This window comes from Sinohyriopsis cumingii, chromosome 1, assembly GCF_028554795.1.
Source record: "Sinohyriopsis cumingii isolate HCF-2022 chromosome 1, ASM2855479v2, whole genome shotgun sequence".
In the NCBI taxonomy this organism is placed as follows: Eukaryota; Metazoa; Mollusca; class Bivalvia; order Unionida; family Unionidae; genus Sinohyriopsis; species Sinohyriopsis cumingii.
The window spans coordinates 136540343-136564160 of record NC_142961.1 but is presented as its reverse complement, the minus strand read 5'-3'; the positions used below and the strand labels follow the sequence as shown (position 1 = coordinate 136564160).

Genomic DNA, 23818 nt, shown 5'->3' with positions numbered 1-23818 from the left:
CTGGAGGAGAAGTTCTCATAGCTCAATAAACAAACTTAGACTGTTCGCTTGTATAGTATTCATGGGGGTAATATACTTGCCCTACCAAAGGAGAATAGTGACAGCATGGTGACCATCTGGCATGGTCATACTCCATTAGTGGATCTTCACACCAGAGCAGAAACACTATGCATAGTCTCCTCGTAAACAAATCCGGATCTGGATAACGTTTTCTTACTTGACATTCCATCCAGATCTTTGGGACAATGTTTTAAAGTCTTGAGGCAACTTTGAAAGTCACAGAAGACAGACGAAGCCACATGAAACGAGTATTCTTCTTTGATGAGCAAGTGGTATCCAGAACGGCCTGTGAGTGCATGATGAGAACAGTAAGTAGGTACATTCGTGGTTTCACTTCTACCCGTAAAGCATAAAGGTTCTGTTGCATCGCCTTCGCTAGTTGAGCACTAATACACATCACCGATATCGCTTTCGATGGTAGTCGAGGTACGGCCAGAAGGTCGTGCTGCATTGCTGATGTCACAAAGTACGGCATGGCTCTGGTCTCAATTCTCATCATCGCACTCGAATTCATGATCGAACTTGACGTTTGTTGTGAGTCCCGCACTCAGGATTGGTGAAAATGTGCTGACTCAAAATCGCACATGGAGCTCATAATGGGACCCACGCTTGGTTGTTATGTCGAATTATTCGTCGTCCTTTTAGGACTGCATTTTTTTGCGCAATGAAGTGTTTGTCTTGGAACTTATCATTTTTTATACTGGAGTTCGGAGCGTCGATACAGTAAAATGTTGTGGTCTGAAAGTCGCACTTTTTTATGCATAATTTTATAAACTGTTTAGAAAAAGCGACTGACGATTTGGGTGTTTTGTAAATGTACAGTTTTGTTTGGATTCAATATTTTTCACGCGAAATTCTTGATCTCGTCTAGACTGTAAAACCGTTTTCAAGGTGTGAATTTTGACTTCTTGGCTCAATGGAGAGTTCAGTTTCATTCTTTTGCCTCATTCCATGACCTGTCTGTCTCGGTATTGGTATCTTTAATATTTGAGGCCACCACTAGAAAAGCTGACGATTGCGTCTTCTTGGTGCACTTCCGTCCACACGCCTACATGGTCCCCTTTGATATTTGGGACAGGATAAGACAACGTGGATGTACCTGCTACTATTGATATCAAAGTAAAAGACTGTATCTCATAAGTTCTAAGGTCTCGTACAATTTTAAACGGATAGTGGCTGTTACGGAGGCTACAATGATTGCATTTCGAAACGCTTCTTCATAATTCACCAAGATGTGATCTTCACGGACAATTTCCACGTGTTTCATAAAGTTCCCTTTGTCGTCCACCAGTTGTAAAATTTCGCCACAAACAATTACATATGACTTTGGCAAACGATCGTCTCCCTTCGGATGGTACAAGTGAGTTACATCAAGTGTAACGCAGTGGTTCGTGCAAAACCAAATGTCGCCTGGTTCAAGGGCTCGATGTATATCGGTTCTTAACATTGGGTACTGAGTCTAAATTCTGGATTTGTTTTGAAACTACATTGGCACTCGTGTACCCACATTTCCATCACTTAATTTTCTCGTCTTTCTAACCTCAGGTGTTGTTGGTATGTTTGCTCAAACAATTCTTTCGTAGTGAACTCTAAGAAACTAATGTTCAGGTTTCGTTGAGGGAAATACAAGGGGCATCAGAGGATTTCTAAATTTCAGCCGTCCACAGAGAGACTTCCAATTTCCTTTTCACCAACATTTCTAGTATACTGTATCCATTTGTCTTCACTTTCACACAAGTAATGGTGTCAGCACAAGTCTTCATCGATGTATCGAGAGCTGACAGACATAAGATTAACGGAGTGAGATTGTTTGTTTGTTCTCGGACATGAACTGCTTTTGATACACTAATCCACACGATTTATAAATGGTGGAAGCATCGTCCGTGATCCAGAAATAATTGACGAAGTCTTCCACAGCAACGGCGTAAAATCTCCTCATCAGATCAGCAATATTTCAACATTTCTTCCTGAACGTCAAACGTTTTGAAGAGTGGTTTTGGTAACAAGCGTAGAATGCTTTTCGTTGTTCTGTGTGCAGGATCGGTCGTATTAGTAAACGTCAGGCAAATGCCGGGGTTACAAAGTGTTGATTAGCTTATCTGTTCAGCAAGTGTGGAAAATGCCTTTAGACATTTCTATTATTCCAAACACTTTAGGCATTCTGTTCCAAGAAATAACTAAATAACTTATAGGATCATTAAACTGCATTTTCCCCACTTTCATGTAGATGAGTTTTTCTCAATGTTGGCACTGTGGGACACTGTTCTGAATAATATTTCAAAAGAAATTGGCTGGTGTATCCGGAGAAATTTGTTAATATTCTCGGTAGAGTCTAAGATCCATATGGCGAAATTGGGACGAGTGCGGGGTTCTTGAAATACTTTTTTACATGTCAACCTGGAATCTTTCTACAATTGGGACAACACAAATATATAGGCTCTCGTATCTTGTATGCACTTCTTGCACTCCCGGTGAGGCACGCAGAAATTCGGGAGTTGAATGTCAGTCTCTTTACATTCCGAATCGAAAAAGATAAAATCTTCTTGTTTATATCTCTTCTTGTGCTGGTCTTTCCTCGAGTCTGACTGTAATTCATCTTATATTTTTGGATGTAGCATTGATGTTCACAGTTCACAACGTGGTCAAAACCGACATCTTATCTTTGCTGGACAAATGTGTGCTTGTATTTCATTTGTTCGAATAAGAGGTCAACAGGTGAAGCACAATGTCAATAATTCACGGGCATTGTTCTGCAGTTGAACTTGTTTCATGCGATGCTATTCGTAAGAATTAAGGCTAACAATGCTTCGCTTGAAAATTGAGCAATTAATTCGTTCTTTTACGTAAGGAATGCATAGTTACGGCTCTACAATGCCCCGGCATCTCTCTACACAATAAATAAGTAGCTTTTACTTTTTAATCCATGGTCACATTTCCCACAATAATAAGCGTATCAGAGAAATCCTGTGATGCTAGTAATGGTTTCGAACTGATCCTTTAGATACACCTGAATGTATTTTTCGTCTGGGAAATTGATTCCTCGAAACATCCGAGCTTCGTGAACAACTTGAGGATACACTTTCAAAGCATACCTAAAGGCCACGACGTCTTGAAGTTTTTTCATTTAAGTGAGGAAACCAGCCTTCTCTTTAGATATGCCTGCCTGCTGTAACAGGAGTTCTGTTTCTTTACCTTGCTTGGCCGTGTCAACTTTTGAATGCTCTCCCATGTTGTGTTCCATTATGTTGTCTCGTTCTTGTCAGCATACGTTTGCCACACGCAGATAGCACGGGCTAAACATATCTGGTCTTGTGATTTGTCCATTTCGATGATACTACGATTAGTAGTGCAAATGTTGTCCACCAATAACATTTTGCTGCGTGTTCGTTACTATTAGGAGGTGAAACGTGTACATTTTCCATCGGCCATGTTTAACCCATCATTGGATTGATGGACGTGTTGAACGCGGTAGATGACCTTGGACAGTATTGATTCTACCGGTGTGCTAAACTCGATCCAGACACAGGATTTTAAACTGTCTTGATGGGTGAAGAGTTTTAAACGATCGTCTTCTTTACCTTGTTATTGTCGTGTCAGTGTCTCTTACAAGAAATGCCACAATTGTGTAATGAAACCTTCTGCTTTCTCGGTTAACACTTCGGACTTAAACTCTTTAAATTTCACCCCGCTTCTGTAAGCCGTTGTTTAATATTTTCTGGAAGGTACATGTTTTGGTATCTCGAATGTGATAATAAGTTTCGGATGATACTGCACGGCTTTCGTTTTTAGTGGATCTGGACTCTTTTGCTCTTGTGACAGAAGTTGATGGGGTGTGTTCAGGCACACCAGGTCAGCTTCTAAATTACTAGCATGTACTTGGGCTTACACTTCAGCTATCGTGTTAGAAATATGGAAGGTGGTCGCTGCCTCTTGGCTTCTTATTATTATGATATCTTACTGGACTATTGTAACTGGTTCATATCGATTCAAACTTTGACTATGTGTTAAACACGTTTGATCCATATTTATACAGAGACAGCTTCCTATTCTAAGAGTAAATATTTATTCAGCTTTCAATCGGTGTAGATGGAGGAGTCAAAACAGGATTCCCTTCTGGTCATAGATGTACAGTGATTAATTCGAAAGCTTGCTTTAGATAAGACTACGGACTACTCCTCTTGATATCAAAGTCAAACATGCTATATCGTTCACGAGACAAATTACTAGGCTCCAGAATGTCCAGAGCATCAGAGCAAAGGAAAGACAGAAAATTAGATACAAAGGTAAAAATACATGTTATCCTTGTTAGGAAAATTAAATTTGCCCTCAGAGTACCCTAAGATAACAGAGAAAGGCACAGCAGGAAAATAAGCGAGAGGAGGAGAGTTCCTTCCTCATATACAGAAGAAGAATTCAGACCCGTCAAGAAGACAACAATAAGACAGTGAAGATGAAAAATCCATAATAGCAAAGAAATGCAAACAAAAAAGAAAATACAGTGAAGAAAGATTAAAGAAAATATACTTTTATGATTGTCGTTGTGATTCAAAACGTGTATCTTGTCTTGATTTTGTATACAATTGATAAGCTACTTAAAGATGCTTTCATACACACACATCATATATTCACTAATTAAGGGGAAAAGACATTTCAATTGTACTTCATTTGGCAATCACTGAGTAGTATCTCTATTCTGAAAGATATGGGTGGACCTGAAAAGGACATTTGGATGTTCGTTTTGAAATAAATCATGGACTTGACATCAGTAGCTTTAACCGTCTTAAGCCCTTTCGGCGACCAAATCATTCTTATCATAATTGGAACAGAAGGTGACTGTGGTAACTGTTGCAGTCTGGCAACTGGCGACAGAAAGTCAGCCCAATACTAATTATAGTCATCCTCTTCCGGAAGTACAACAGTTGCATTCGTAGCCGTACTGCTATAACTCCGAGTATACAAGGTATCCGCAGCAGGCTCCCGCCCCCCCCCCCCCCATTGACTTCATTGTTTCAGCCATACTCAACATTTGCAGAAAGGATAAACCGAATGAAGACTGTCGCGCCTATATACTGAATATGATATCACTGGTCCTATCTCTTCTCATTGGAAGAAAGACCCAAAACTCGGAATTATGTAAAGTACATTTGGATTGATGGAACATTTTAATCCGTTTCAATCCGGTATTTTCCTATTGTTTCACCTGTTTCCAACGCAACTCAAGATGAATACCATGTTGGCTGTCGTAGAGGCTTCATTGCTTGTTTCGGAGTACCTGTTTAAACTAGACTATTTGATGTATACCCAGTATCATGGCCAATTACAATAATCACAGAGACAAAATTATTGAAGAAAGGATTGTGTGTGGAGAGGCAATGGTGTTTCAAGACAGTACTGTTGTATGGGCCAACTGTGAAATGAACTTTGAGGATAACAAATCTAGTGAGATGTCATTTATATTAACACCATTTGATTAAGAACCTCAACTGTCATTTTCAGGGCCACCTATATCTCTAGAAAAGTGATATACTCATCTGTATTGACATGTGTGCTTTGTGTATGTTGTTGTTGTTGTTATATGGTTTAACGCCATTTTTCAGCACATGATAGGCTATACATGACGACCAGTATTAATGGTGGAGGAAGAACCCGGGAAAACACCGGATAGAACCACCGGCCCACGAGACGCTACTGGCAAGCTTTCTCACATACCCACGTTAGCCGAATCCGAGACTCGAACACACGCAGACAGAGGTGAGATGGCAGTAATCCGTAACGGAGAGTGCTTTAGACCACTCGGCCACTCGGGGCCCCTTTTGTGCATGTCTTTCGTTGTTTATCTCTGTATGTCTTTCGATGTTTATCTATATCTATGTCTACAACAACTAAAACTTATAACCTCTTACCATTACCATTTTTATTTGTCCGTATCAACACTTTTGTTTCTATAATCACTTTTGTCCCCATAAACACTTCTGTCTCTTTAATGTCATCCCCATGTTAAGCTCATAGGCACCTATATGACATGATATGTCCCCCATGCATCTCCTGCATTCTAACCAATGGGCGCCTATATAATTATAACATGCCTTCGCAGATATTGGGCTAACTGCATCACTTTTTTTCTTTAAAATATTTTACATAAAATACGTTCTTTCTATGGTGAAGATCGATATACATGGAGAAGTAAAATGTAATATGATAGAGTCAAACCTTGGAATATAAAAGTATCTCATTATTTATCTTAAATGAAACGATATATAGATATACACGTAGTACCTTTTTCCTGTTTGCGCCGTACTACATCCGTGTCTGTGTCTCTGACTGACGAAACTGGCGGTGCTGACGCCTGAACGTTTGGTCCAGCAAACTTATTCTTGATCTTTCTTTCTTCGTTTCCTGTATCGCTATGCAGGCGGGAGAAAATGCAACCCATGTTGTCCACTATATCAAATGAGATATTCATTTTTGACTTAAAAGAAAGTCAGAATTATTAATTTTGTGAAACGAAGCTGAAATTTTTCTAAGCAAATATCCATGATAACATATATTGGGAACAATTGTTTTCATCATTTGAATATGAATAAGTAGGAAACAGTCTACAGTAATACATCCTAATGCATGAAATCTGTTTTAAATACAGCAGGTGTATGTTCGTGATTCGTTTCTCGTCCAAAAACAACATATAGATAGAGAGATTTGTGTTAGGGAGAAGATATTTTAAAAAATCCATTTCTAAAAACTCCATTTCTATCCATCCTTTCCATAAATTTTGGAGAGAGAGAGAGAGAGAGAGAGAGAGTTGCTCCTAACCAATACATACAGACAATTATTATAGGTTCAAAAATTACCTTTGGGCTTTAAGTCTTCTGCATGTCTACAAAAATTCCCTCCTTCCTAGTAATTCTGTTAGGCCCCAAAGAAACGTAAAAGTATGTCGTTGGAAACTCAAAATGTTATTTCTTGTCAAAATTGACCGTGCTTTGCTTGGTTAGTCGCCATTAAAAATAAATATGTCAGATATACGTCCTTTACATCTTTGTCCGAAAATGGTCACCGTTCATTCCTTTCGATTTTACAATGCGACCTACGAGTGTGTTACTGACAATAGAACATTTTGTTAACTAGTTTGTCTGCACTTCCTAGTTAATTTGAGTCACGTGATCGTTTCAACAACAAATAATCAAAATGATATTTGCTTCTTCGTGTTAATAAACATATGATCGCGGACCCTTAAAGCTGTTGAAATTTTCTAAATAAAATAACATATCTCAATGATAACAATGCATCAGACATCAAAAAAATCGGATAGCAGATGAAATCTAGGGGAATACCCACCTGCCGTTTATACAATGTCCACAAAAGAAATCATACGTGTATACATGTGTACAGGTATTCTGCATACTGTATCAGCAAACAATGTTTGTACATCGAGAATTATTATCTATACAGGTGGGAATCACCACGACTATGGTCTGCCTTTTTAACATTACACTGGTTAATAGCCATTCACCCATTACACACATGTGAAATACACTCGGAATTCACCGGATGTTGTATCGTGAATATGTAAATTAATCACATTCATCTCTCATTGTTCCTAATTTAAATGCTGATGCCAGTTTACAGGTAAACCATAGTTATACAACATTTCACATGGGAAAGAACTTAATATATTCCGTAATTCATTATTTCTTTTCAATAGAACCTATGTTGGGAAAATATGTCAGCTTACATCACTTGTGCCAAGCGGTAACACTTCGTATCTATAAAGTGTACAAGTAGAATATTTCCTGACATGATAGCTAAAAATGAAGGCTTATTGACACTGTTTTCCTTACTCTCGATGATAATAATAATAATGAATAATGATAATAATAATAATAATGATAAGAATAATGTGCCTTAATACGTTCTTTGCAATGTAAATCACATCACATTTTATAACTTCATCCTAAGAATCAATAATAATATACATTATTACATAATTTGGTTATTTATCTGGCAAAATCTAAACAAGTGTTTTAACCCTAGAGTTGTTGTTTTGTGGTTGGACCATTTTTTAATCCATGCAAGTAATTTGGGTCGGTGGCCTATGTTGGAAATAACGATTATTATTATTATTATTATTATTATTATTATATCAGTCAAATTTATTCATGACCATACTTCTTTATAACATTACATATTACATTCATGTACGTTGATCTTAAAATGTTGACTCGATTGTTACAACTATATGGTCTTAAACTAAGCAACATAATGAAGCGAAGCCAACAAGTTTAGCAAAATGAAGAAAGAAAAACATAAGCTTCAAAGAGAAAACTTAAGAAGATCTTTCAGTACTGTGAATTAAATCCCAGATAATCTTAAAGTCCAATACTATAGTGTACCGAATCAATTTCAATATTAAATGCACTCTTGTACCAATAGTCCTGAATAGGCTGATGTACCAACAGTCCTGATGTATCAAGATGATATAATCCGGAATGTCTTTGAATAAATTCACAATAATCCCAAAATAGTGTTTCGGTCCAAAAAGTCAACGAGCAATTTGTAATTCCAATGAATCATTTGCACGTATGTACATCATGGTTTCATTCAAGATCGCAATTTTTGAAGTCATTGTCGGTTGTTGACGAGTCAATGATGGCTGGCTAGGCTGATTCACTGGTCTTGAATTATAGTCGTGTTTGCCCAGTTGGTGACGTGAGATTGACTAATGTACGCACCACATGCTTCTTAATCGTCTAACTGGTGGTAGACACCCACACAACGCTTTAATGTGCGTTCTGCAAACGTCTTAATTAATTCTGTCAGCAATCGATACTATCAAATGAGCAGCCACTTTGTATCAAGGGTCCTATCAGCTTGATTAGAAATCCTCTTCACTGAACTAGTATTTTCGTATTTCGACTGATGAGTACTCTATATTCATCATTTAACGAAAAACGTTCCGATGTTTTCTAATCGTTATTTCTTTTTCTTCAATAAAGGTTTCAACACGCTCAAATATCATTAACACACGGTAACAGCGAATAGTTTTTTTGTTGTTGTTTTTGTTGTTTTTTGAATGATTTGTTTTCGCATGGGAGATTCGTCTCCACTCATTGGCGGCACGTCGTATGAATTTCATCACGCTTAGCACTCGATGATGAGGTGTTTTTCATGAACTGAATTGTGACAGTTTTTGTTTGGATAAGTCCACTAAATTTTGAAACACTCCGTTTCTGTCTCGGACTTTTGTCTTGGGTAATGCCGTCTTTCGCTGTACAGCAGAGGCTGAAAGAAGGAGAAGACGTCGTTGCTGCCGCTGGAGGAGAAGTTCTCATAGCTCAATAAACAAACTTAGACTGTTCGCTTGTATAGTATTCATGCGGGTAATATACTTGCCCTACCAAAGGAGAATAGTGACAGCATGGTGACCATCTGGCATGGTCATACTCCATTAGTGGATCTTCACACCAGAGCAGAAACGCTATGCATAGTTTCCTCGTAAACAAATCCGGATCTGGATAACGTTTCCTTACTTGACATTCCATCCAGATCTTTGGGCCAATGTTTTAAAGTCTTGAGGCAACTTTGAAAGTCACAGAAGACAGACAAAGCCACATGAAACGGGTATTCTTCTTTGATGAGCAAGTGGTATCCAGAACGGCTTGTGAGAGCATTGGTATATTTAATATTTGGGGCCACCACTAGAAAAGCTGACGATTGCGTCTCCTTGGTGCACTTCCATCCACACGCCTACATGATCCCCTTTGATATTTGGGACAGGATAAGACAAAGTGGATGTACCTGCTACTATTGATATCAAAGTAAAAGACTGTATCTCATAAGTTCTAAGGTCTCGTACAATTTTAAACGGATAGTGGCTGTTACGGAGGCTGCAATGATTGCATTTCGAAACGCTTCTTCATAATTCACCAAGATCAGATCTTCGCGGATAATTTCCACGTGTTTCATAAAGTTCCCTTTGTCGTCCACCAGTTGTAAATTTTCGCCACAAACAATTACATATGACTTTGGCAAACGATCGTCTTCCTTCGGATGGTACAAGTGAGTTACATCAAGTGTAACGCAGTGGTTCGTGCAAAACCAAATGTCGCCTGGTTCAAGGGTTCGATGTATATCGGTTCTTAACATTGGGTACTGAGTCTAAATTCTGTATTGGTTTTGAAACTACATTGGCACTCGTGTACCCACATTTCCATCACTTAATTTTCTCGTCTTTCTAACCTCAGGTGTTGTTGGTATGTTTGCTCAAACAATTCTTCCGTAGTGAACTCTAAGAAACTAATTTTCAGGTTTCGTTGAGGGAAATACAAAGAGCATCAGAGGGTTTCTAAATTTCAGCCGTCCACAGAGAGACTTCCAATTTCCTTTTCACCAACATTTCTAGCATACTGTATCCATTTGTCTTCACTTTCACACAAGTAATGGTGTCAGCGCAAGTCTTCATCGATGTATCGAGAGCTGACAGACATAAGATTAACGGAGTGAGATTGTTTGTTTGTACTCGAACATGAACTGCTTTTGATACACTAATCCACACGATTTATAAATGGTGGAAAAATCGTCCGTGATCCAGAAATAATTGACGAAGTTTTCCACAGCAACGGCGTAAAATCTCCTCATCAGATCAGCAATATTTCAACATTTCTTCCTGAAAGTCAAACGTTTTGAAGAGTGGTTTTGGTAACAAGCGTAGAATGCTTTTCGTTGTTCTGTGTGCAGGATCGGTCGTATTAGTGAACGTCAGGCAAATGCCGGGGTTACAAAGTGTTGATTAGCTTATGTTTTCAGCAAGTGTGGAAAATGCCTTTAGACATTTCTATCATTCCAAACACTTAAGGCATTCTGTTCCAAGAAATAACTAAATAACTTTTAGGATCATTAAACTGCATTTTCCCCACTTTCATGTAGATGAGTTTTTCTCAATGTTGGCACTGTGGGACACTCGATGCCTTGTTCTGAATAATATTTCAAAAGAAATTGGCTGGTGTATCCGGAGAAATTTGTTAATATTCTCGATAGAATCTAAGATCCATATGGCGAAATTGGGACGAGTGCGGGGTTCTCGAAATACTTTTTTACATGTCAACCTGGAATCTTTCTACAATTGGGACAACACAAATATATAGGCTCTCGTATCTTGTATGCACTTCTTGCACTCCCGGTGAGGCACGCAGAAATTCGGGAGTTGAATGTCAGTCTCTTTACATTCCGAATCGAAAAAGATAAAATCTTCTTGTTTATATCTCTTCTTGTGCTGGTCTTTCCTCGAGTCTGACTGTAATTCATCTCATATTTTTGGATGTAGCACTGATGTTCACAGTTCACAACGTGGTCAAAACCTACATCTTATCTTTGCTGGACAAATGTGTGCTCGTATTTCATTTGTTCGAATAAGAAGTCAACAGGTGAAGCACAATGTCAATAATTCACGGGCATTGTTCTGCAGTTGAACTTGTTTCATGCGATGCTATTCGTAAGAATTAAGGCTAACAATGCTTCGCTTGAAAATTGAGCAATTAATTCGTTCTACAATGCCCCGGCATCTCTCTACACAATAAATAAGTAGCTTTTACTTTTTAATCCATGGTCACATTTCCCACAATAATAAGCGCATCAGAGAAATCCTGTGATGCTAGTAATGGTTTCGACCTGATCCTTTAGATACACCTGAATGTATTTTTCGTCTGGGAAATTGATTCCTCGAAACATCCGAGCTTCGTGAACAACTTGAGGATACACTTTCAAAGCATACCTAAAGGCCACGACGTCTTGAAGTTTTTTCATTTAAGGGAGGAAACCAGCCTTCTCTTTAGATATGCCTGCCTGCTGTAACAGGAGTTCTGTTTCTATACCTTGCTTGGCCGTGTCAACTTTTGAATGCTCTCCCATGTTGTGTTCCATTATGTTGTCTCGTTCTTGTCAGCATACGTTTGCTACACGCAGATAGCACGGGCTAAACATATCTGGGCTTGTGATTTGTCCATTTCGATGATACTACGATTAGTAGTGCAAATGTTGTCCACCAATAACATTTTGCTGCGTGTTCGTTACTATTAGGAGGTGAAACGTGTACATTTTCCATCGGCCATGTTTAACCCATCATTGGATTGATGGACGTGTTGAACGCGGTAGATGACCTTGGACAGTATTGATTCTACCGGCGTGCTAAACTCGATCCAGACACAGGATTTTAAACTGTCGTGATGGGTGAAGAGTTTTAAACGATCGTCTTCTTTACCTTGTTATTGTCGTGTCAATGTCTCTTACAAGAAATGCCACAATTTTGTAATGAAACCTTCTGCTTTCTCGGTTAGCACTTCGGACTTAAACTCTTTAAATTTCACCCCGCTTCTGTAAGCCGTTGTTTAATATTTTCTGGAAGGTACATGTTTTGGTATCTCGAATGTGATAATAAGTTTCGGATGATACTGCACGGCTTCCGTTTTTGGTGGATCTGGACTCTTTTGCTCTTGTGACAGAAGTTGATGGGGTGTGTTCAGGCACACCAGGTCAGCTTCTAAATTACTAGCATGTACTTGGGCTTACACTTCAGCTATCGTGTTAGAAATATGGAAGGTGGTCGCTGCTTCTTGGCTTCTTATTATTATGATATCTTACTGGACTGTTGTAACTGGTTCATATCGATTCAAAATTTGACTATGTGTTACACACGTTTGACCCATATTTATACAGAGACAGCTTCCTATTCTAAGAGTAAATATTTATTCAGCTTTCAATCGGTGTAGATGGAGGAGTCAAAACAGGATTCCCTTCTGGTCATAGATGTACAGTGATTAATTCGAAAGCTTACTTCAGATAAGACTACGGACTACTCCTCTTGATATCAAAGTCAAACATGCTATATCGTTCACGAGACAAATTACTAGGCTCCAGAATGTCCAGAGCATCAGAGCAAAGGAAAGACAGAAAATTAGATACAAAGGTAAAAATACATGTTATCCTTGTTAGGAAAATTAAATTTGCCCTCAGAGTACCCTAAGATAACAGAGAAAGGCACAGCAGGAAAATAAGCGAGAGGAGGAGAGTTCCTTCCTCATAAACAGAAGAAGAATTCAGACCCGTCAAGAAGACAACAATAAGACAGTGAAGATGAAAAATCCATAATAGCAAAGAAATGCAAACAGAAAAGAAAATACAGTGAAGAAAGATTAAAGAAAATATACTTTTATGATTGTCGTTGTGATTCAAAACGTGTATCTTGTCTTGATTTTGTATACAATTGATAATCTACTTAAAGATGCTTTCATACACACACATCATATATTCACTAATTAAGGGGAAAAGACATTTCAATTGTACTTTATTTGGCAATCACTGAGTAGTATCTCTAATCTGAAAGATATGGGTGGACCTGATAAAGGACATTTGGATGTTCGTTTTGAAATAAATCATGGACTTGACATCAGTAGCTTTAACCGTCCTTTCGGCGACCAAGTCATTCTTGTCATTATTGGAACAGAAGGTGAATGTGGTAACTATTGCAGACTGGCAACTGGCGACAGAAAGTCAGCCCAATACTAATTATAGTCATCCTCCTCCGGAAGTACAACAGTTGCATTCGCAGCCGTACTGCTATAACTCCGAGTATACAAGGTATCCGCAGCAGGCCCCCCCCCCACCATTGTCTTCATTGTTTCAGAAATATTCAACATTTGCAGAAAGGATAAACCGAATGAAGACTGTCGCGCCTATATACTGAATATGACATCACTAGTCCTCTCTCTTCTCATTGGAAGAAAGACCCCAAACTCGGAATTATGTAAAGTACATTTGGATTGGTGGAACATTTTAATCCGTTTCAATCCGGTATTTTCCTATTGTTTCACCTGTTTTTAACGCAACTCACGATGTATACCATGTTGGCTGTCGTAGAGCTTCATTGCTTGTTTCGGAGTACCTGTTTTAACTTGACTATCTGATGTATACCCAGGTATCATGGCCAATTACAATAATCACAGAGACAAAATTATTGAAGAAAGGATTGTGTGTGGAGAGGCAATGGTGTTTGAAGACAGTTCTATTGTATAGGCCGGCTGTGAAACGAACTTTGAGGATAACAAATCCAGTGAGATGCCATTTATATTAACATCCGGGCCACCTATATCTCTAGAAAATTGATATATTCATCTATATTGCCATGTGTGCTTTGTGTATGTCTTCATTTTTGACTTAAAAGAAAGTCAGAATTATTAATTTTGTGAAACAAAGCTGAAATTTTTCTAAGTAAATATCCATGATAACATATATTGGGAACAATTGTTTTCATCATTTGAATGTGAATTGGCACTATATAGAGTACAGTTTTATTAAGCAATAAGTAGGTAACAGTCTATAGTAATACATCCTAATGCATGAAATCTGTTTTAAATATAGCAGGTGTATGTTCGTGATTCGTTGCTCGTCCAAAAATAACATAGAAATAGACATATTTGTGTTAGGGAGAAGATATTTTAAAAAATCCATTTCTAAAAAATCCATTTCTATCCATCCTTTCCATAAATTTTGGAGAGAGAGAGAGAGAGAGAGAGAGAGAGAGTTGCTCCTAACCAATACATACAGACAATTATTATAGGTTCAAAAATTACCTTTGGGCTTTAAGTCTTCTGCATGTCTACAAAAATTCCCTCCTTCCTAGTAATTCTGTTAGGCCCCAAAGAAACGTAAAAGTATGTCGTTGGAAACTCAAAATGTTATTTCTTGTCAAAATTGACCGTGCTTTGCTTGGTTAGTCGCCATTAAAAATAAATATGTCAGATATACGTCCTTTACATCTTTGTCCGAAAATGGTCACCGTTCATTCCTTTCGATTTTACAATGCGACCTACGAGTGTGTTACTGACAATAGAACATTTTGTTAACTAGTTTGTCTGCACTTCCTAGTTAATTTGAGTCACGTGATAGTTTCAACACAAGTAATCAAAAGAATATTTGCTTCTTTGTGTTAATAACCATAACCATATGATTGCGGACCCTTAAAGCTGTTGGTATTTTCTAAATAAAATAACATATCTCGATAATAACAATGCATTAGACGTCAAAAAATCGGATAACAGGTTAAATCTAGGGGAATACCCACCTGCCGTTTATACAATGTCCACAAAAGAAATCATACGTGTATACATGTGTACAGGTATTCTGCATATTGTATCAGCAAACAATGTTTGTACATCGAGAATTATTATCTATACAGGTGGGAATCACCACGATTCTGGTCTGCCTTTTTAACAATACACTGGTTAATAGCCATTCACCCATTACACACATGTGAAATTTACTCGGATTTCACCAGATGTTGTATCGTGAATATGTAAATGCATCACATTCATCTCTCATTGTTCCTAATTTAAATGCTGATGCCAGTTTACAGGTAAACCATAGTTATCCAACATTTCACATGAGAAAGAACTTAATATATTCAGTAATTCATTAATTGTTTTTCAATAGAACCTAAGCTGTAACACTTCATATCTATAAAGTGTACAAGTAGCATATTTCCTGACATGATAGCTAAAAATGAAGGCTTATTGACACTGTTTTCCTTACTCTCGATGATAATAATAATAATAATAAGAAGAAGAATAAGAATAATGTGCCTTAATACGTTCTTTGCAATGTAAATCACATCCCATTTTAAAACTTTATCCAGAGAATTAATAATAATATACATTATTACATAATTTGGTTATTTATCTGGCAAAATCTAAAATAGTGTTTTAATCCTAGAGCTGTTGTTTTGTGGTTGTACCATTTTTTAATCCATGCATGTAATTTGGGTCGGTGGCCTATGCTGCAAATAACGATTATTATTATTGCTAGTACGTTGATTCTAAAATGTTCAGATATTACTATACACTTTGACTCGATTGTTACAACTCTATGGTCTTAAACTAAGCAACATAATGAAGCGAAGCCAACAAGTTTAGCAAAGTGAAGAAAAACAAGGATACAAAGAGAAAACTTAAGAAGATCTTTCAGTATTGTGAATTAAATCCCAAATAAACTTAAAGTCGAATACTATAGAGTGTACCGAATCAATTTCAATATTAAATGCGCTCTTGCACCAATAGTCCTGAATAGGTTGATATACCAACAGTCTTGATGTATCACGATGATATAATCCGGAATGTCTTTGAATAAATTCACAATAATCCCAAAATAGTGTTTCGGTCCAAAAAGTCAACGAGCACTTTGTAATTCCGATGAATAATTTGCACAAATGACTCCTCTGAAAATATATACCAGAACGCAGCGGTATTCACATACCCAACTTAAAAATAGAAATGAGTCCTTTTTTAACACAACCATATATACTAATTTCACTCGACCTAAGACAAAGTAAAATACCCAGGACGTGGGTCACAATTTCTCTTCCAGATAATTCTAAGCTGGTAAAAAAAAGTTAGGCCTTGAGCACAAATCGAAGTTAACATCTTGTGATAACATGGAAAAAGTCATTTAGAAACGTTCAGACAAGACAATAAAAGACATAGTATTAACCACACAACTAGCACAATACAAGCTATATAGTGTCAATTAAAAGTGGTGTTCTGAAAATTCCTTGATAAAATAAAATTGAAAAAAGACTGAAAAATTAAAGAAACTATTTGAAGATGAAAGCTTCAATTCTTCCCCTTTAACTGAAGGTGGAGAAGTCGTTTCTTCCTCCAATGCACCCCCCTCTCTCTGTCTGTCTGTCTCTCTCTCTCTCTCTCTCTCTCTCTCTCTCTCTCTCTCAGAGCTTAGGTGTAGGACTGAAATAATTACATAAATAAAGAAAATTTCAAAAATGCGCTCCTGATTATCTGAACAGCTCGCGCGTCAAAAGTGTCACTTGCTATTCCTGACGCAATCAAAATGTTACCTCATTAACATTAGGACCCAGAGTAAAGTGACATGCTGAGCTCAGCATATGTATGTGAAAATATGTATTGCATTCATATTTATTTATTTATCTCACTCTTTTTTATTTATTTGTTATCATTTATTTATTTATTTATTTATTTATTTATTTATTTATTCAGTGTGTCTAACCAGCACTAAAAAGACACAAGAAGAAGCAAGCTCAAAATTAGACCAAAATACACAATTTATTTGATAATTATGTTGCCGTGGGCAAAGACAGCTTAGTATTATGAACTTAGAAGGATAAATTTTATAATGCAAATAATCAGCATCATTCATTACCTTGGCTCCTGGTTACTAGGTCCGCATGGTTCGAATAAGTCGGGTTCGTAATCCCTGATAAGACTCCAGTATAAAAAAAGAAATAAATCAATAAATAATCAATTAAGTAAAAATGGAGGGTAACACGTTTGTTTACGATTTAGTTTTAGAACGTTTTCAATGGTTGAATTAAAAACATGGAAATTTGCTTATAAAAACAGTTGGTTTGATAGTTTTATAATCTTTTTTTAAAAAAAAACTTATATTGTAAACTATGCATTAACCATTTTATGAAAAGAAAATAATATGGATGTTGAAAGAGTGCACAATCTGACTAATAGAAGAAACAATACAACAAAATATGGAAACTTTTGAGATATTATAAAATCGAGCTTTTTTACTCTACAAAGAAAAACTCAGTTTCAATTGTTCGATTTATATTGGTTAGTATCCTCCAAAATGGTAGTGATTGTCCTGGAGTGTGGTAAAATGTCGCAAATAGAGGATATCTACGTTTTAGAGAAGATATACGGAAATACTTCACTCATCAAGTCTAAGCATTATATTGTTTCTCATATCTATTCGAAAAATTAAGGTTTCTTTGTCATATAATTTTAAAGGCAAAAACACTTGATTTGCATAGATTTTCTCTATTATATGCCAATGCGATTAACAGCCGCATTACTACATTGATAAAAAAGGGTCCTAACGTTTACAATAATTCCTTTTAATTTGTTCACACGATAGAATGATAATTATGTAAACATCTGGAGTTTAAGGGTCGTAGTAGAAATGTCATTATTATTGTTTATCCTATTCTGAAAAATCTCTGATATCAAGCATTTAGACATATATTTTATAAATTATTTTAGGAGTTATCAACAAGCCAATAGTTGGTCTAAACTAGATTCGTTTGTCTTCGATAGTCTGTAACGTTTCAAGAATTCTTTAAAACGCACGCATGATTTCAAATACATGTCAAACTTGCCATTAATATATGCTGTTTTAAATCGAACTTTGTTTTCCACAGACTATACATGTTTTAGACAAACCGTTGCTGATGAAGCTTGTGCAATTTATGAAACCTTAGCTTTGTACAGTAAATGTAGCCAGATAATTATTTTATATTTATCCACAGCAAGTACAGTATTTATTCCTTCTGCAATATTTTGATAATCATGCCCTCAGTGTGGATGCTGCTTATTTAAGTGTCATCATCATTGTATGTAATCTGTAAATAGACATTTTTCTCAAAGATAGCAAATACAGTTTCATGCTTGAAATCGACAAATGAATTAATTATATTCTCTTTAAAGACAACTGATTTTCACACCACAATACCACGAAATATTACTTGATGTATCTGAAAACGTTTGAGTTTATCACAGTGTCGTTATGTTCCTTTATTTACATTGAGAATAAGAATTCCAAGTTTGTTTTTTTTTTGGTTGTCCTTGCTGAACATCGTGTGTGTGTGTGTGTGTGTGTGTGTGTGACTTGGATTTTTTAACATAGCTTTAACAATTTTTCAGTCATATCGCTACGATGTCTATAGTTTATAGTGATGTCTAGCACTGGGGCATCATGTCGCAGACATGTAGCATGATGTCCCACCCAGTCACATCAGCCTGACACCAGGCTGACCAGTCCTAACACTAACTTCCTAATGCTGAGCGCCAAGCGAGGTAGCTGTTAGTACCATTTTTGTAAGTCTTTGGTATGACTATGCCGGGGATCGAACCCACGACCTCCTGCATCCGAGGCGGACGCTCTAACTACTAGACCACCGGAACGGTCACTGAACATCGTAGTAGAACATGGTACTGAATAATTTTTTATAAAGTCTTGGAATAGTGCTTGTGAAGATGTTAATTTCAAATTCACATGTTGGTTAGATAAGCGTAAGAGTTGTTGTAAAGAAACCTCCTAATGCCTATGAAAGATGCCGTCATGGGTTTGAATTTTCAAGTGCGCTCGCACTCTGTTATAATCAGCCGGTACAGGAAGTGATGCGGTAATTTGACCATATTCTAGATTGCCGTTTAAAAAATCTTCCAATATATCATGAGACCCTTGAGTGTTCTTATTTGATCATGGAAGATGTCACAATATTTGCACTTAGTACTATTTGTCTGTGTTCATTTTCTTCGATGCTTTCTTCAACTGGAGTAGAATTGTTCTGTGATACGTATTATTGTGTTCATGAAAAAGGCTGTGATACGTAGTATTGTGTTCATGAAAAAGGCTGTGATACGTAGTATTGTGTTCATGATAAAGGCTGTGATACGTAGTATTGTGTTCATGATAAAGGCTGTGATACGTATTATTGTGTTCATGAAAAAGACTGTGATACGTATCATTGTGTTCATGAAAAAGGCTGTGATACGTATTATTGTGATCATGAAAAAGACTGTGATACGTATTATTGTGTTCATGAAAAAGGCTGTGATATGTATTATTGTGTTCATGAAAAAGGCTGTGATACGTATTATTGTGTTAATGAAAAAGGCTGTGATACGTATTATTGTGTTCATGAAAAAGGCTGTGATACGTATTATTGTGTTCATGAAAAAGACTGTGATACGTATTACAGTGTTCACGAAAGAGGCTGTGCAGTACAAATACCTATTTTAGATTTTTTCGTATCAGAGTAAGTGGAAAAATATTCAACCCTTCTTAATTCCAATAATTCCTTAATCTTGCGATTATAAAAATATTTCGTCTTCATGGAACTCTATCTTTATACACATTTTACTTGGCAACATATGATCTCATTTGTTCCGAGATGGCACCACAATAGAGAACAGCGTAAGCATTTAGACCGGTACAATTGTGCAGTTGCCTCGAAAATACTCTTTATCATCCACAAATAATTTTCAAATTATTTTTCACTTTCTTTGTTCTCTAACAATGATATCGGTGTCTGAAAAGCAGCGATTGTTTTGTTCAAGTGTGGATGGTATAAAAAATGTGGTCTAAATTAGTCTTCCTGAAAAATGATGTGGTCCAAATTAGTCTTCTGGAAAACTGACGTGGTCCAAATTAGCATTCTTGAAAACTGACGTGGTCTAAATTAGTATTCTTGAAAACTGACGTGGTCTAAATTAGTATTCTTGAAAATTGATGTGGTCTAAATTAGTATTCTTGAAAACTGACGTGGTCTAAATTAGTATTCTGGAAAACGGACGTGGTCTAAATTAGTATTCTTGAAAACTGACGTGGTCTAAATTAGTCTTCTTGAAAACTGACGTGGTATAAATTAGTATTCTGGAAAACTGACGTGGTCTAAATTAGTTTTGTTGAAAACTGACGTGGTCTAAATTAGTATTCTTGAAAACTGATGTGGTCTAAATTAGTCTTCTTGAAAATTGATGTGGTCTAAATTAGTCTTCTTGAAAACTGACGTGGTATAAATTAGTATTCTGGAAAACTGACGTGGTCTAAATTAGTATTCTGGAAAACTGACGTGGTCTAAATTAGTATTCTTGAAAACTGACGTGGTATAAATTAGTCTTCTTGAAAACTGACGTGGTCTAAATTAGTATTCTTGAAAATTGATGTGGTCTAAATTAGTCTTCTTGAAAACTGACGTGGTATAAATTAGTATTCTGGAAAACTGACGTGGTCTAAATTAGTATTCCGGAAAACTGACGTGGTCTAAATTAGTCTTCTTGAAAACTGACGTGGTCTAAATTAGTATTCTTGAAAACTGATGTGGTCTAAATTAGTCTTCTTGAAAATTGATGTGGTCTAAATTAGCTTTCTTGAAAACTCATGTGGACTAGAATAAAAGCATTAAAGGGACAATCGTTAGCAGCAAGAAAGTGATTATTCCATGTTTTATGGTTAATGTTACAATTAGGGTTAGAACGGCATATATCTTTTGAAATAAAAATCAAAAATGCAATTCAAGTGTTCTCTTATTCAATGCAGTGAAGAAAGCAAATAAGTTCATGGACAATTAAACCTCCATCTCTCCATATCCATCACCACCCCGAAAACGAACATAATCAAGTAATAGTTTCATATATGATATAAATAAATTTCTTGACCATTTTTCACTTGTCCTTAAATTTTAACTTTCACCAAATGTCTCTATAATGATTCGGCAAAAAAAAATTTGAAATTTGGCACAAATATTTTCATGTTTAAAACTTTAACAGAACGTTTAGAATCTGTATTGTCTCTATTGAGTTCAACGTTTGAGAATATATATATATATATATATATATATATATATATATATATATATATATATATATATATATATATATATGATTAAGAGGCCTGAAAAGAAGGTGTATGATATTGATTATGAATGCTTCAACTCTGTACGGTTCTCTTGTTGACCTTTTATTATTGCTTAAGACTTAAGATACAGTGTCAGATATGGAATATTCATATGAAATATGTATTTCTGGTATGTAAGCCGCTTATGGAATTTCATTTATATTTTCTGCCTATAACCTTGGACATTTTAGCCTTAGATTGTGTTTATGACTTCAAACATTTTAACATTTGACTCCTATGTTTCTTTTTCTAATCTTTTGTTGCTGTTGCGTTGCCTCGAATTATATTATAGTCTTACACATCGCTAAAACAAAGAGGTATCTTAACACATAGGTACATTAGAAAGCTAGTTAAGCTGAGATAAAGAACTAAGTTATAAACAATAAAACAACAACAACCATAAAGCGAACACCCCAAAACATAAAACTACCCCATTCTTTATATTAAAACCATCGATATTCAAATCATACCTCTTTGTTGTTCGTGCACTGATATTCAAGTTATACCTTTTTGTTGTTCGCGCATTTATATTAAAATCATACCTTTTTGTTGCTTGCGCATTGATACATCCGACTCATTTTCGCACTCTGATAATACTGTCAATGCATTTGTCTGTAAGTCTGGTCCACTAGCTGGCACTGTGATGTAATGTCCTTCCTTTACTGTACCCCAATGTATGCAAGAGAATTCACAGCCCATATTGCCGACCTATATGGACTAAAAATTAAATGATCATTTGACATGCATTAAAAAAACAGTAATATATTTGGCAAAAGGTTTTCAATTGGTTATAAAGAGCGCTATTTGGGTGAAAAAATCACACTTTTAAAACCCATTTGTTACGACTCTATGGTTTCAAACTAAGTAACAACACACACACACACACACACACACATACATACATACATACATACATACATACTAGTCATATCATGCATACATACATACATACATACATACATTCATACATACATACATACATACATACATACATACATACATATTGACAGGATCACTAATATAAATTTTTTACTGATCCTGCCAAAATCGTACTGGTTGGTCTTGCTAAATTCAAACAAATATCCGGTCAGTTTCTAATTCATCGCTAATTCAACAAATAACAGAAATAATTGGGGTAACGATCAGGGATGTTTAGTATTATAAAATGTTGGCCTTTGTAACCTGTGCCTCTGATCATTACCAATCCTACTTACCTAGTGACATATATACGTCAAAAGAGCATGAGTGTGTGTGTGAGAGAGAGAGAGAGAGAGAGAGAGAGAGAGAGATTTGAGATTTGCTCTAAATTTATGCCTCGCTTCCAACCAAAGGAAAAGAAAACGAATTGCTAATTACTTGAGTTTATTTACAAGACTCGAAGTTTTACCTGCTAATGTTCATCTGTACAAACTTTACTCCGTTCACATTCAAGATATAGTCCCACAGAATCGAGATACTGCTTAAAAATACTATCATATGACCGATGTTCTGAAAAACAAGCTACTGACATTTCTTGAGTGTCATGGCGTAATTGTGTCACTTACCTTTGAATAATTCAACACCATCAACACCGCTTTCATACAAGCAACCAATAGTTATCTTTTTTTTAAACTTCCTTGTTCATTTAAATCGATTTAATCGTTGCCAAAAATAAATCTAGAGTTCATGTATGTTTGCTTGTTAAAAAATTATATAATGGTAATAGAATACGGTTAGTTTCTCGTGTCTAGTGTATGGCCGGGTGAAATGGGTTGTTTTCACAGACGTCACGATTGAGTACTCAAATACCCACAATGCAATGTAATCGCACTTGCGCCGCCATTATGAGTCCCTAACAAACCGTTGTCAACATTAGTCCTCACATATATTCAAGATAATAATCTGATTTAACTGTCGATAAGGACATTTACTTCATTGAAACAATGCATATATTAAACTTGAAATTAAGTGCCTTATAGAACGAAAATAAAACTAAAGCTAGAAGTTCCCTTGCTTTTTTCGAAAGACATAACAGTGAAGCTGAACCGTAATCATGTATATTGCTATCAAAAAGAAAAGCATTCTTATTTTACAAACAGGCAATATTGACATTTTTTAAAAGTGTGTCGTATCATATCCCTAAGCTTGTCATCTTGAAAGAGTATTTCCGGACAATGATTTTCGGGATACAATATCAGCTATGAATTAAAATTGTACAGCATGTGTTTTCTGCCAGAACTTTTATATACAAATAATTTTCGCGAAAACAGGTGTTTGTACCAAAGACAGA

The 23818-nt window shown here is 36.2% G+C and overlaps 1 protein-coding gene across 7 annotated transcripts in view; it reads right to left on the bottom strand.

Moving 5' to 3' along the window:
* The window catches only part of LOC149807923 (uncharacterized), a 61093-nt gene extending 37847 nt beyond the window's left edge, over positions 1-23246 (bottom strand). For 3 of the 7 annotated variants that reach the window (XM_089972024.1, XM_089972048.1, XM_089972054.1), the window contains exons 1-4: positions 22937-23077; positions 22093-22266; positions 17281-17347; positions 6337-6501 (exon numbers count right to left, since the gene is read on the bottom strand). In XM_089972024.1, coding sequence (XP_089828150.1) covers positions 6337-6501; positions 17281-17347; positions 22093-22248 — 388 coding nt within the window. In that variant the 5' untranslated portion in view covers positions 22249-22266; positions 22937-23077. The other 4 variants (XM_089972032.1, XM_089972038.1, XM_089972069.1 and 1 more) reach the window with 4 other exon arrangements.
* Between the last annotated feature and the right edge of the window lie 572 nt (positions 23247-23818).